Genomic DNA, 14,832 nt, shown 5'->3' with positions numbered 1-14,832 from the left:
TGTTATTTCCCATTTTGTGGCCAAAGTGGTAGCAACACAGCCTCAATAAAAGTTGGTTGGGTCATAGCTCCTCCCTTCTTTATGACACTTGATGAAGGCAAGACAGCATTTTTGAAGTGGCTTCAGCAAAGGCAACAAGCTCAGTTATGTCTTCCTTAGATTTCTGTGGTCACCTGGTACTTCTCTGGCTTGGAGGCGGGGAATCGAAACTCTTGCTGGCTTTGTATGTCTCTAAGGTGCCTTTTTTTTTTAATGATGCTTTACTATTTAAAATCTTTCATCATCTGTCTTGTCTTTTTTTTTCTTTTCACAAGCAGGAGTGAGGAAATGGGCATGATATTTAGTCCACTAGGAAACGTGGTGTTTGTTATCCTTAGGGGCTACGTTAAGCATGCGACCCGCTCCCATCCCAATAGAAGAGCCAGAATGGAGACAGACTCCTCCCCCAGTCACAGCTACCTCTGGGACCTTCAGACTACGGCGAGGCAGTCGGTTCACGTGGAGAAAGGAATGCCTGGCAGTTATGGAAAGGTATGTCATTTGGGGCTCTGGAGAGGGGCACTTAAAGCTGATGGATGCAAGTATCTTTTTTCCTGCTCGCTTCGTTTTCGTGGATGTACTTGAGTATTGCACATGCTAAGTACATAGTAAGTTAACAGTGTAATTCCACATTGTAGAGTAGGAGGAGCTATTTCAGCTCTTCTGTTGCATAAATAAAAAGAAGTGCTGCACTCCTCTGCGCACTATCATATTTTGTAGCTGCTGAGGAGTCTTTTCCATTGCACAGTCTGTGAGCATTGGTGTTCATTCAGCTCATCCTTTTCTTTTGCAGAAATCTTTTCATCCAGTCTAATCCTGCCTCTATCTTGGTGGAGTTCTGCATGCTCTTTATACTCTATGTTTCTCCTTCCCAGTTTCTTGATTTATTCTCATAACGTTTCAAGTTATTTTTTATTTGATACTGACATTTCAGCAGCACTGTAATTGTGCAGGATGCAGAACTTTGCCTTAACAAGCAATAGATTTCCTATCCAAAAAGGCTCTTACAACCCTTTTACATGAGCTGAGAATGGTACAGAGCAAAGTAGATCTTTCAAATACATATGCAGAGTGGTAGGTGATCATTAGAGCTCCCTGCTCTTCACTCCTGCAGAGACGAAGCACTCTCTGAGCCTGGTCTCCTTGCTGCCTATGTGCTTTTCTCTTCCCTTCCCTTGCAGTAATTTCTTTTATGGGCAGTTTCGTGTAATAATGAAGGTCTAGTGAACTCAAACATAGTTTAGAGATGAATGTTTAATTCTGACAAAGGCTAAATGACTAGGAGGAGTTTTCTTCCCTCCAGGAGCATGAGGAACCTCCTTTCCATGAAAGCAGTGGATGATGTTCTTTAGAATCCTTGGCCATTGAGTTTTTAGGATGTGCTTTTGCCATTTCTTTAATGCTGCTCCTTCTTCTTATTTGCATGAGGGTCTTTGGAACTGATTAGAAGCAGGAGGGTGTCTACTTTTGCCTAACCTTATACCAAAATACCAAGCTGAACGTATGTGGGTGAGGCTGCAGGCCATCACAGCACCTTTGCAAGGCTGAGGCCAGTAACTAAGTGTTTGTTTCCATATTGTGCTGGCACTGTACTGTACAGCTGTGTCTGAGTTTTTCCCCAGAGGAAATAATGTGAATGTTTAAAGTCTGTTCTGCTTCGCTATACTTGTCTAAGGTAATGTCCTGATAGCACAGGGGTTTGCATTTATCTGGCGTGTTCCCCTCTGTGTAGGACGATGTGCAGTGTGGGAAACAATATCTGGTACTTCAGAATGCTTGTGTGTGACTGTCTCAAATGCTGTATGAAGGATTACAGACATGCTACATCTCTGTGTACCTTTAGGACCGTGCCATCCTCTTTTTAACTTGTGTGTAAATTATTTGGTTGCTTTGAAGTAGAATTAAAGCTGTCATGGATATGGGTGTTTTCCTGCCTACTGTCATTTGCTGTTTGCATTCTGATAGTGCTTTAGGCTCCCTTATGCTAGGTGCTGTGGAATCACAGAGCAGAAGGACATAGTTAAGTAAGTTCTTTTCTCCTCCACATTTCTCCTAAATCCAGCCTCTGCTGTGACACTCTTTAAGTCAGATGAGCTGTAATGGTTTGGTATGTGTCTGTTAGAAAGGTTTACTTTTGTATATTGAAAGAAGCAAGTCAGCACTGGTGTTGGAAATCATCAAGTACTGTATGCAGATACATAATCACCTGATCTAATTATTTATTACCCTCATTCTTCTTTTATCCACTTTTGGTTTTGTTCTCTGTTTGGTTTTGTGCTCTGTAAGGTCTCTTTTCCTGGGGTTTTCTTATTTTTTTTATTAAATGGAGACTTCTGCCATGTTCCCTTCATCCTGGCTTTAAAGATAATTTGAAAACCCTTGCTAGATCACTACGAACACTGAATTTCACAGCTTTGTATATGGGTACTGGAAAGCATGGCCGAGAGTTAAACTCAAGGTGTGGTAAAAGCTTTGTATGACAGTAAAAAGAAGGCAAGTTTGGAATATGGTTATTTAACTGTTAGATGCTCATCGGCCTAGTTGAGCTGTAAAGGTGTTTTGTGTGACAAGTTTGAAATGGTGGGAGAGAAACACTCACTCTGGAGCCCTGGGAAGGGGCTGACTAACTTCACTTCCAAGTCACCATAGTCCTCCAGGCTCTTCAGTAACGTGGCTCAAAGCAGCAGTCAGCACAAGGGTAACAGGACTCCAGCTGTCTCGCCCAAGCAGATCAAGTTTGCTTGATGCCAAAGGGTCAGGAATCATCCTTTGGCCCACAAACCAGTGTTTGGCACTGAGTGTGGGCTGGGGTCATTCAGCTGGTAATTTGCATTTTCCTCTAAAGGATTAAGTTTTGACTGTGAGTGAAGGAGTCTTACTCACTTTAATGGACTACATTCCTTAATTAAATGCATGTTTCATTGTGCTGCATTTGTACGTCCTGCAGCATCTTAATGTTGGTGCATGCAGGGATTTAGGCACCTAGTTTTGAGCTTCTTTTTTGGGTATCTCAGTAATGTTTTTGTTCATCTGTGTTTTCTAGCTAGTCAGCAATGAGAAGTAGGGATCCAGAAGGCAGTTTCATCCCACTGACGCAAATCATGAGGAGTGTGTGCACCTTTCTCTCTAGCTGCAAGAGAGGTCTCTTCTGCAACAAGACCTACTTCAGTGATTTATTTAAATGCCTAACGATAAGAGGGCTGAATCTAGATGTTAATGGGAACTCTTGTGTAGATGATGCAGAGCTACTTTTTCTTGTACACTTTGCTGCTTCACAGCAACGTTTCAAAAGCAGGCTTTGGTGAGGATCAAAGTCTTGGGCTGCTGTGTGAGTTAATTGTGGTGTGTGCTGTTGACTTAGAATCGGGTGGTATGAAATGCAGTTGCTGAAAGTCAGCGTATCAAAGCTGAGAGCCCTTCAAGAAAAGCATCAGCATTTGATTGTAAAAATGAGAAGCGCTCCCTGACCAAAAATGCACAGAACCAGTCAGGATTTGTCCCATGAACTGAATAAGAAAGATGAGGACTTTTAAAAAGGTAAATCTACAGTAATTCCAATGCAATTAATTATATCATGTTGGCAGCAGTATAATAATTAAGATTGCAGTTAGGCCAGCGCATATACTGAAGTATCTGATGTGTGTTAGTGTCTTTTTGTGGGGTATGTGTATTAGAGAAACTAATTGGTTTACACTGGATTTCCAGAATAGTGCTTGTGGTCTCTGTAATTCAATTCTCCAGTCTTTACTGCTCTTTTGGAAATTCTCCCAGGGTAGTTTATTACTCACTGGGCTTAGATTTCGGACAATAGATCCAGAAGGTTTTGTTCTTCCTCTCTCTCTTTTTTCTTTTTTTTTCTTCCAAATATTGCTCCAAATATTTATGTTCTGAAGGTTAAGAGGAGCAATAGTTCCAGAAAGTAAAGTTCTATATTTAACTGCAGACTAGGTGTGGTTCAGACAACTGCAGTGCAAGCTCCCTCTCGCTGCTGTGCTAGTGATATCAACCTTGACCTGTTCTGTTCTTGAGCCTCCTACTCATGAAATATGCTGAGTTTTGTGAGTGGTGATGTTGTCGTGTGGCTTTACCCTCCTTTGGGAATACAGCTAAGACTACAGCAGACCTTTCTGTTCAGACCTGAGGTTAAACTTGAAAGTCTCCTTCTGGTTCAGTTTTGTGTTGTTCTGCATTACATCTTGTCCCAAAGATTCTCTTTTCCTCTGCTTTACCTCTTTTCAACCCCTCTCATTAGAACTATGAAAGTGAAAATCCCCTTAGGGTTTTTGTCTTCTTTTAATGAAGCTGTGTCATCTTGTCTGTCTTTTCTCTTGAAGTGATTTGTGCTTCTCTAATCGTATGTTGCAGTTGAAGTTTATCTTTTCTTTCAGGCAAATTGTTACTAAAGGATGATCTAAGATCAGCAGCAGAATCGATGGCAGTACACCCATTTTAAGGCACTCTTGTTAAGTGCCACTAAAGATTGATGGGAGGGAGGGCCTCAGTATTGTTGTTTTTAAGTATATGCTTTATCCAAAAATTAAAATAACTATAAATTGTGCCCTAGATAATGTGAATAATCCATTAGGCGAAGTATTTCAGTTTTTCTAGAAAGGAGGGACTTTTCTTTCTGGTTATTTGGTTTGATTGTATGTGGGCTTTTTTTAATTGTAACACTGTACTTTGCTCTTGAAGCATCCTTTTTAAAGACGTATTTAAATTAAAGGCAGTCAGATGATATTGGTACCTATTATCCCCATTTCATATGTGGCAAAACAGAGTCAGGTGCTTCACTTGGCTTTGTGGTATGAGGCAGCTTTATTCATAAGAGAAATGAGTTTAGATTTCCTAAGATACTGAAATTATGATTTTGTGATATAGCTGAGCTGAATTAGCAGTTTGTCACCATCTCATCCTTTAGGTGTAATCCTTCTCATCACCCTTCTCAATTCCTCCTCCTCAGTTTCCTTGCTCCTGCCATCCTGCATTGTGCCAGATATGTTTCTTGTTGAATGGAAATACCTGCCAATTCTGCTGGGGTTTTTTTCAGGAAAAAAAAAAGTGTTTCCCCTTCCATTTTTGTGAATTGATTCAGCTTGCTGTGCAATTAAGGCATGCCAGAACTGGCTTAGGGCAAATGACAGGGGAAGGGAAGGTTTAGCAAAGGAAAACTTACAATTGTTTCATGATTTTTTTGCTGTTTGTGTCAGTTTTGACTTTTGGTTTGAATTAGATGAATTCCTGGTTTGGCTGAAAGCACAGTCGTGATGGCAGTTGTGCTGGCATCACTGAAGACGTGTCCTTTGACTTTTGCCACAGAGCAGGAAAAAGAGTGTCGCTGCCAAACTTCTTGTCTAATTTCTTATCACAACCAGCTTGTGTTCTTGTTCCCCCATTCTAGTGTGCCCAAGCTAGCTAAGAAAGTCATCTTCATGCCAAACCCGGCCGTGGCTGCATTTCCATCAGCTGCATAGCTCCATTGCAGCATATTTAGCACTCTCCATCCTCCTGAAGAAGCGACTTCTGCAGCAGTCCCAGCAAGCTGGCAGAGCCCTGTGCATGGTTGTGGCTCTGAGCAGTATCAGGTCTGACATGCGTTATTAGAAGTTCTTCCGATTGTGAAAGCACTATTACTGCAGCTCTCCTGAGCGCCGGGGCTTCCACAGCTTCCCTGGGGAAAATGAGAGCTCTATTAGCTCCTGAAATTCAGTTAGGAAATTTTCTTAGTTAATTTCATCCCATTACTCTTAGTTATGTCTTCTAGCAGAACCTTAATACCAGCCCCATAGGGGATCTAAGTTTCCTGTGCAAGGCTTTGGAGGAGATGTAAGTTTTGGATTCATTGTGTTTCTCCCTCTCCAAGCTGACAACAGAGCAGGAAGTAATGTCTTTCGGTCTCTTCCATTAGGTTTGTATATTCTTAGAAACAGAACATCGGTTTCTCATCAATGTAACAACATCCATCAGTGGGCTTGGAAATTCTGTTTGCCTTCCATGGACTTGGCTGAGCCAGTGCTGAGATGTGGGGAGTGCTGAGAGTTATGTGTTGCTGCATGTGTGACCCTCAGAAGTCATTGAGCTGTTCTGTGACTCATTGATCTTGACTGTAAAACACCATATGGGACACTGAGCCAGACCAAAGGAGAAGGGGTGAGCATGGAGGTCGAATCCCATAACCCTCAGCCTAGCAAGGAAGGATTGTGTTAGGTGTGAGGCCAAACTCCCTAGCTTTCAGGATGGTTGAGCACTAAAGTTATCTATAAAAACTGTGGAATTTTTCTCTGGAACAAATTAGCTAAAACCTGTCAGAGTTTTTCTGTTACACTTGATCTCAGCACAGAGGGAAATGTTGGATGACTTCTTCACATTCCTTTCCATCTCTTTCTTTTCTATTCTAAGGTGTTTGTTAGTCAGCAAGGCACAGTGGGAGGTTTAACTGCATTAAGTCCTCTGAGATCTAAGGAAGGGATTATTTTTTTTTAGGATCTTCATTCAGTGGTCATACCTGTGAAGTGCTTTGAGATCCATGAGTACGGGCACTCCTGCAAAGGCTTTCTGCAAATTTCACTTTACAGCTTAGACACAGGCAAAATCACTTTGGCATCTGAAAGTTCAAGTAGTTCAACTCGGGGTCATTGCTGTATGTCTTCATAAAATGCAAGAGCAGCCATTTTCTGCTTGCTACACAGTCAGTATCTTTCTTATTTTGCATTAGATCAGGCTACATTCCCTCTTAGATATGCATAATATGCAAGCTTCCTATTTTAATCAGCTGTAAGCAAATCCCAGTTGCGTGGCAGATAGTGCAATGTAAAATGTAGTGCTAGGATATCTGTCCAGAGTGCTCACCAGGCACTGCTGTCTTGAAGGATTCAGCACCTAATGAGTTACTTTTCTTCTTCAGGGAGCTCAAGTGCTTTTTGTATCTTTTGTTCTCTTTCTCTTTTTACTACTAAAAAGCGAGATCTGTGGGAGGAGCAATTCCTTGCAGCACATTCCAGATATTTTTTTTTATTTATTTTTTGCCAAGGTCAAAATAACTGAAATCAACACTGGCAGAGGGAGCCTTGTCAGTCTGACCTGTAACAGCACCATCTCATGTGGCAAGCCCATATTTTAAGAATGGGAATTCTTCTCTAGACCAGATATTCTGCATTTCTTCAGGGCCAGTGGATACTTCAGTATTATGTCTCTTGCTCATGAAGGTGAAAAGCAGAATTTCATCCTAAGGTATACTATTGTATTCTCATGGTAGTTCACGTACAACTGGCATCAGAGATCTCTATTTGTACCCAGATGCTTTGAGTGAAGATGTCCAGAGGTATGATTGATGCTTACCATATGGGCTAGTGTCATTTTTGCTGGCTTTGATAGCACCAGTGTATCAGAGGATCTCTGAGATTCCTTAACATACTGTTTTTGAAAGCATCAGTTGGCTCCTTCTGGGGTAACTTCAGAGTGTACCTTTGGATTCTTAACAGGTACAGCATCCAGCTGCTTGTTGTGCACTCACATTGATTTTGTGTGACCAGCTTGTAGAACTGTGTCAGGGCATTGCGTAGGGAGGGGTGTTGTACAGGCAATCTCAGTTCAACCTGAATTCCTTCTGGGAAAACATGAGTATGTGATAGAATGTTTGAAGAACGCTGAATGATGGGCTGCTTAATATCAGCCAGGTGAGCCTAATTAAAGAGCAGCCATGTTGTCCATGTGCAGCTTTTTTAGCCCGATCTTTTTCTCTCTGGCACAAGAGGTCCCTGTACTGCACCTAGCAGTATGGATTCTGTCACAGCTGAAGCTTAGAGGCTCAGCAATAACACGAGTGTTGATGATGGCAGTGTTTCTTATTCTCTCTTACCTTCCTCTGGTCAGTGGCTTGTTCACAGGTGGCTACAAATCATATAGCTGTGGACAAAAACTCCCATATCCTAATTTTCTAAACATCCTGCTGTGGCAGCTGTGGGCATTCTTACTATTCACATAAATATGTAATTCATTCTAAGTCCTGCAAAGCTCTTTGGAGTACCTTGAGAGAGCTAATTATACCTAGTTTCATTTTATATGCTAAAATGTGTTTAAAAAGTTGGAGATCCCTTTTGCCCAAGTATCTGTGAAAAGAATAAAAACATGGCATTTACCTTCCCAGGATCATTCATCTTATGCACTACTGTTGATGTACTGCTTACCTCCTCCCTGAACTAAACATTCCTTCTCTTAACTGTTCTGAAATGAAGAGTCATTTCTTTTTTGCCTCTAGTCAAGTGTATTATTGCTCTCCTCTGGACCTTTTTTGTATCTGCTGGGCAGCCTGCTCTCAGTGGCCCTGCTTGAGAGGCAAGGTTAGATCAGACGACCTCCAGAGGTGCCTTCTAACCTCAACAATTCTCAACTTCTGTGATTCTGCATTTTAATTTTTAGTGACCTGGGTTAGGTGAGAAGGGACTGGAACAGCACTGATTACCATATTTTCAGAGTGATGTTACCATTGATTGGAAAATGGAAACACAACCCCCGTTTTTAAAAAGGGAAAAATAGAAGGCCCAGGGAACTACAGACCAGTCAGTCTCATCTCTCTGCCTAGCAACATCACTGAGCAGATCTTCCTGGAGACTATGCTAAGGCATATGGTAGAAAGAGAGGTGCTTAGTGATGGCCAGCATGGCTTCACTAAGGGCAGATAACGTCTGAAAAATTTGATGGTCTCTTATGATGGTGTTATAGCTGTAGTTTGTAAAGGAACAACTGACAGCATCCACCTGGGCTTGTGCTAAGTGTTTGACAATGACTTTCACAATATCCTTGTCTCTTAATTGAATAGATCTGTATTTGGTGGATGGACTGCTTGGAGGATAAGGAGCTGGCTTGACTGGTCACACTCAGAGAGTTGGGGTCAATGTTTCCATGTCCATTGATAGGAAAGATGTGGATCTCTTGGAGAGGGTCCAGAGGAGGCCACAAGGAGGGCTGGAGTACCTCTCCTGTGGAGGCAGCTGAGAGCCACTGTTCAGCTTGGAGAAGGTTCTGGGGAGACCTTATAGCAGCCTTCCAGTACCTAAAAAAAGCCTACAGGAGGGATGGTGAAGAACTTCTCACAGGGGCATGCACTGACTAGACAAGAGATAGTGGCTTTAAACTAAAAGAGGATAGATTAGATATAAGGAATAAATTCACTTTGAGAGTGGTGTGGCTCTGGCACAGGCTGCCCAGAGAAGGTTGGATGCTCTGTTCTTGACAGTGCTCCGAGCCAGGCTGGATGAGGCTTTGGGCAACCTGGGCTGGTGGGGGGTGTCTTGGCCCATAGCAGGGTTTGGGACTGGGTGTGCTTTAAGGCCTCTTTCAACTCGAACTGCTGTAAGATTCAATGATCCTAAGATTATGCATACAGAAGAATCATATTCGTGCTGTTCCCTGACCCCAGCCTAACATCTGGTTTTGCTGATCACTTGTGTATTGATTGCAAGTGTGTTTTCTTTGAGTAGCCCACAATGGTGTGTGTTTTTCCTGAATGATTACAGCTAATTTAGAACCAGTTGGTATACGCAAGTAGTTTGAATTTAATCCTTTGTGTGCATTACTCTGATTTTTGCCAAGATAACCAATAAACTTCAGTTGTGGGAATGTGTAGGTATGCCTGAATTTCAGAGCCGTGATCTACATTATTTGTATCTGAAGTAAATCATTCACTTTCCAGGGCATTATTTAATGCAACTGTTAATGCCAGCCTTAGCTCACAATTTCTTTGAGCCAAAACTTCTATTTGGTTTGTGTGCAGAACCTGCACAGTGCACTGCCTGCAGTCGTGTGGAGATCTCTAGGTGCTGCTTACCCTGAAGTCCAGTGCTGCGGGTAATCTCTCTCTGACTTTCATCTATACCAGCATTATACTTACTGGAATTCTCTGCATTCTTCCTCCTATGATTATTCTGTTTTAAGTACACAGGATCAAGTAGAAAGGAAAAGCTTCTATTAGTTAACTACAGCGTTATATTTTACTCATTAATTCCAGTAGACAGAGGTAGTTGTGATATACTTGTCACAGAAACTGTGTGGTCTGGAGCCTGGTATGTACAGCTTACATTTTTTCTATCTATTTTGTTATGACTACTCACTGTAGGCTGTCTAGAACGGCCTGGTCCTATTGGAACCCATGGAAAGATGATGTATCTTTGAATGTGCTCAGATATAAGGCTGTAACAGTTCTGCTCCACTGTGTCTGTCAGTATGTAGGGAACTTGAGACAATGTTGGGGGTATGCTCAATTTTTTGGCAGCAGACTTGATGGGAGTTCAGCACACAGTGCCCAGGGAGACTTGTGCTGTTGCACTAACAAGTTGATCATAAAGCTGAGATCACTGCCTTTGGCTTTTTTCAGCTTACTTGAATTTGTGCGAGTGAACTAGGCAAACCCTGACCTATTGAGGAGGGTCATTCCAGGTCCAAGCTCACCTGCAAGAGATAGTCATCACTGAGTGAGATTTACCTGACCTGGATGTAATGTGATCCGAGTAAACCCACTTAAGCCAATTACAAAATTAACATCTCGAGTGCTCTGGAAAGAATGAGGAAGGAATTAGCAATCAGGTTGGCACCTTGTCACTTCTTACTTTGATGCAGCCAGCTTTCAGCATGGAGTATGCATGAGAACTGTCCAGCTCAGCACACTGTTGGATGTGTGCATTTATGGCTTCGAGAAGCATGCAAGGTGTTTGTGCTGACTCTCACTGCAGTTAGTCTCTGAACTGAGTCCAAACCTACCTCAGTGAAGGGAAATTCTGTGCAATCTAGTAACAGATGTGAGATCTTTGTACAAGTAATAAACAGAGTAATTACAAGGAGAGGAGCAAAATTCCTAAGTAAAACTCTTAAAATGTGTTGCATCGTGTATTTATGGGATCTTGGTTAGCCTGTGGAGTGTTTTAAACAGACTAAAAAGAATGCTTTATCAGGGAACCATATGGGCTTTAACCACAAAATACACTACCACGTCCTAGATTCTTTTTTATCTTTTTCATTTTTGTAGACTGGGATTGCACAGTTGACCTTTTCTTGTTTATTTTCCTTTGGTGCATGCATAAGTTTTAATCTGTCCTGAATTCTGTGCTGTTCTTAAGGAACTTGGTTGACAAAACAGAAGATGTGGAACTATCCCAAAGAGCTTTTTTGATACAATTTCCTCATAAACAAAAATGAATGAGAAAATAGGATACATGGGTACAAAACATATAGGAAAGGTCATCCGATTTGTTGTTTATTATGTACATAAGCCAGTGCTCTTCCAGTTTCTAAATGCCCCTCGATATGATCATAATCCCAGGAGCATTGGACTGGGACTTCCTGTTTTGTGCCCAGTTTCTTTTCAGTCAACCTTTATTATATCCTCTTAAGAAACTGATTAAATTCTCTATACTGCAAGCAGATACAGCCAAGGGCACAAAACCCTATTGGGAGACTGCTACCCAGCAGACTCTTACTGTTCCAGCAGGTAGAAATCTGTGTTCCTGGGTTAGTTTGTGACCATCATGTACCCATCCTTCTTGAAGCAGTATCATTGTTTAACTGAATAGATCTTGTCCTTCATCTCTTTTCTCTACTGTTGACCACCTTTGTGTATTTATGGTAAACTATAACCTCATCTCAGCTTTGAGGTTTGCTCAGGTAAAACAATCTGTTCCTTTTGCAAGATAAGCTTTGCATTCCTCTGTTACCTGAGTGTTCTCTTAGCTGTTCAGATTTAAATTCTAGAGAGACCAAGACTGTACATCATTCAGGTGTGGTCTTGTTCAGCTATTTTAATAGCGTGGCTTAACAACCAGTGATCTTCCTATTCCAGCTGACGATACTTATGTGTATATAAGAAGCTGCTATTGTTCCCAACGTGCATGACCTTGCATACTGCACTCTTACATTTCTATTTCTCGCCCTTAGGTTTGTCTGTTACTTTCTATGATACTCCAGCTCCCTTCATTGACATGGCTTTTGACTTTCTCATCAGCAGATTTCATTACTTTGTTCAGACTTTGTGTTCAGATCATTAAGTGTTTTCATTCTTAAGATACTCTGAAGATTATACCCGAGGTCTCCAATGACCTCCTTTCAGGACATTATTTTCAATCTTCAGCCCAGTTCTTAGGGTAACTATCTCATAGGTATACTTAATCTGTGTCCTTTCTAAAATTATTAATATTTTCCCGTTTGTCACTACACTGAATGGTTTACTGAAGTCCTAAGTGCTAAGATTAATCTTCTTCAGCATAGAGAGAGAGTCAAGAACTCTTCAATTGCTTTTAGAGTATTACTACCAGTAATGTTTTAGTCATGCCTCCTCTGAGGAGAAGAGACTATCCCTAAGGAGCATGGCTTTCCTGAACTGAAGTAGCAGTGATATTTAAGAGGAAGCACGTGGCAAAAATCATGGAGCACAAGTATGGGAGTCAGGAGCTGTGGCTTCATTTTGCTGCTTTGTAGCTGTTTGGGTTTTGGGGTTTTTTTTGTTCTGTATCTCTTAATGTTGCTCTTCTCCTACCCTTAAGTTCTAACATCAATATCTGATAATCAAATAAATTCTTTTTTTCTTCTTTCTGTCTGTGTAATACTTAATGTAGTAGGAGTTCTGGTTCAGATCTTAGAGGTACCAGCCATTAGAAAAAGTACATGTAATGAACCCAAAATCTTTGATCCTGAGCCTCTTGACTTTATGCATTGGATGTCTTGCAAGAATTGACCTTACCTAGACTTCTGGATTCTGTAGGATCCTTTAATCAATTTAATCAATTCTTATTTCCTGAAAATGCAGTAGCAGTGATGGCAGTACTCTCCTAAACTAAGCTGAGTCAGGTCCAGTACTGGAAATGGTGAATAAGAACATGTGGATCATGGGGGGAGAGGGGAAGCTAGTGATTTAATAGCGTACAGGAAGTTGTCAGCTCATCTTGAACTTTATCACAAGTATCATGGTTAGCATTTTCCTCTCCTAAAGGACAAAATGAGACTTAAAAGCTTCATAGCCACAAGGACTATTCTGAAAAATTATTCTGAAAAGCATAACCTCTTGGGGATCTAACTGGTAAAAGCTTGGGGGACCTTGCTGCTTACACTTGGCATTCTGTGCATATATATTATATATGTGCATATATACATTTATGTTTGTGACCCAGTGTTGAACTTTTTACTAGTAAAGCAGAATTTTGAGACAAGGAAGGACTATAATTGTAGAAATACCTTACTTTAGATGAGCAGCACACTCAGATTCTGAGTTAAGTATAAGAATAGAGTGAAGTTTGGGGTTGAGTAATGTGCAGTTCAGTTAATATATGTTTCTGTTTGTTTGTGTTGCAATTAAAACCTTGGAATCCTCTGTTGTTTTACAAATAGTGTCTGTTAACCCCAGTGTTAATTATGGTACATCCCTCTGGTGGGGTTGAGTTTACTGAGCAGCTCTTACTGAAGAGGAGGGGGTGATTTCTGCAGACTCTCATCACTTCTTGGTGATGTTACATCCATGACCTGACTTAGCTTGCTTTATGAGAGCTTGCTAATCCAACAAGTGCAACATAACAGCTCTTCCCCTGTATGAAGTTCAGCATCATAGATGAGATGCTTGCTTCGCATATGTCTTCACAAAGGTCTTGTTTCTCATGGGGTTAAGCCCAAGAGATGAAACACACAGGAATATCCTTGTAGTGTGTTGGCCTCCGTTTAAAAGTTGCAAGTAAATGGAGCAGAGCAAGGTTTACACTATTATTCATGCTTAGATATCATGCTTAGGAAGAGCTTTGAAGGTACTATATGCTCATACCAACTGTTGTTGAAGTGTTACAGATAGTTCTCACTTTATCATGTCTTGATGCATTAGGTCCTGGCTTTAAAAACAAATTTCCACCATTTTTTCCAGTTTTATTTTGTGAACAATTTGGCTGTGTTAGTTTTAGGAGTTCTGGGACACCATTGAGTTTAAGGATAGTTGTACAATTCCAGCCCTTGTGTGCTGTCAGTGTCTTCAAGGTGCCTTAAGTAGAAGCTACCTATGTGTTTCAAACTGCTGCAAGTTTCAAATCTTTCTCCTCAGAAGACAGCTGTTTTGTAATTTCAAATATATTCTTATCACCAAATCCAATTACAAGGAAGAGTAAATCGCTACCTCCGATGTCTTAACTATTCTTATTTTAATTGTTAATTATCTCAACAGTAGGGTGCTATAGATTAGGAGGCATAGATTATCTTCTGCAAGTATGAGGCTTTAGGAGCTATTATCAATTAATTCTGTTTTTAAAGAATTTTTAGGATAATTTTAATAGCTTGATAGGATTGTATTGGTGCTTGAAACTGCTGTCAAAATATCAAGAAAATGACTTTTAAAAAATTAGGAGCTTCTTGATGTTATAGTAGCTTTGAAGGTCGTACTGCCCTACACACTCCAGTGCAAGGTGTATTTTGATGTTTTAATCTCTGCTGCAGAATAGACTCCAGCTAAGAAACAGCAGTAAAATGATTCTCTGACTTTAGCCACCTCTTTGTACAAATAAGATAAAGAGCCGTAGCTTGTGTTTGAGTTTTTTAAACATGTACTGATGTGGTTATGCAGTTTAGGTACACAAACAGATAGGAACTATTAGAATTTACATGTCTGGTGCTGTAAGAAACCAAATCCCGTTGAGATCTTTCCTCCTGATTTGCACCTTTTATGAAAAGAAGTACAAGAATGAAACTTCTCTTACAGTCAGTAAACTCATCTCTCCTGAAAAGCAAACCTTGGGGTTGTCTTTTCCGTGGCTAGAAAATCCAGTTGAGCTGAAGGAA

At 40.9% G+C, this 14,832-nt stretch overlaps 1 protein-coding gene across 17 annotated transcripts in view; it reads left to right on the top strand.

The window, feature by feature from the left end:
• Positions 1-14,832, top strand: part of HMBOX1 (homeobox containing 1) — a 107,791-nt gene that overhangs the window by 74,461 nt on the left and 18,498 nt on the right. For all 17 annotated transcript variants that reach the window (XM_065730506.1, XM_065730518.1, XM_065730513.1 and 14 more), the window contains exon 6: positions 378-531. In XM_065730506.1, the coding sequence (XP_065586578.1) occupies positions 378-531 (154 nt within the window). The remainder of the gene's footprint in view (positions 1-377; positions 532-14,832) is intronic.

The sequence above is a fragment of the Cyrtonyx montezumae genome, unplaced genomic scaffold (genome assembly GCF_038088225.1).
Source record: "Cyrtonyx montezumae isolate F1298 unplaced genomic scaffold, pur_monq_1.0 scaffold_13, whole genome shotgun sequence".
In the NCBI taxonomy this organism is placed as follows: Eukaryota; Metazoa; Chordata; class Aves; order Galliformes; family Odontophoridae; genus Cyrtonyx; species Cyrtonyx montezumae.
The sequence above is the reverse complement of the archived record's forward strand: the minus strand, read 5'-3'. Positions and strand labels throughout refer to the sequence as shown.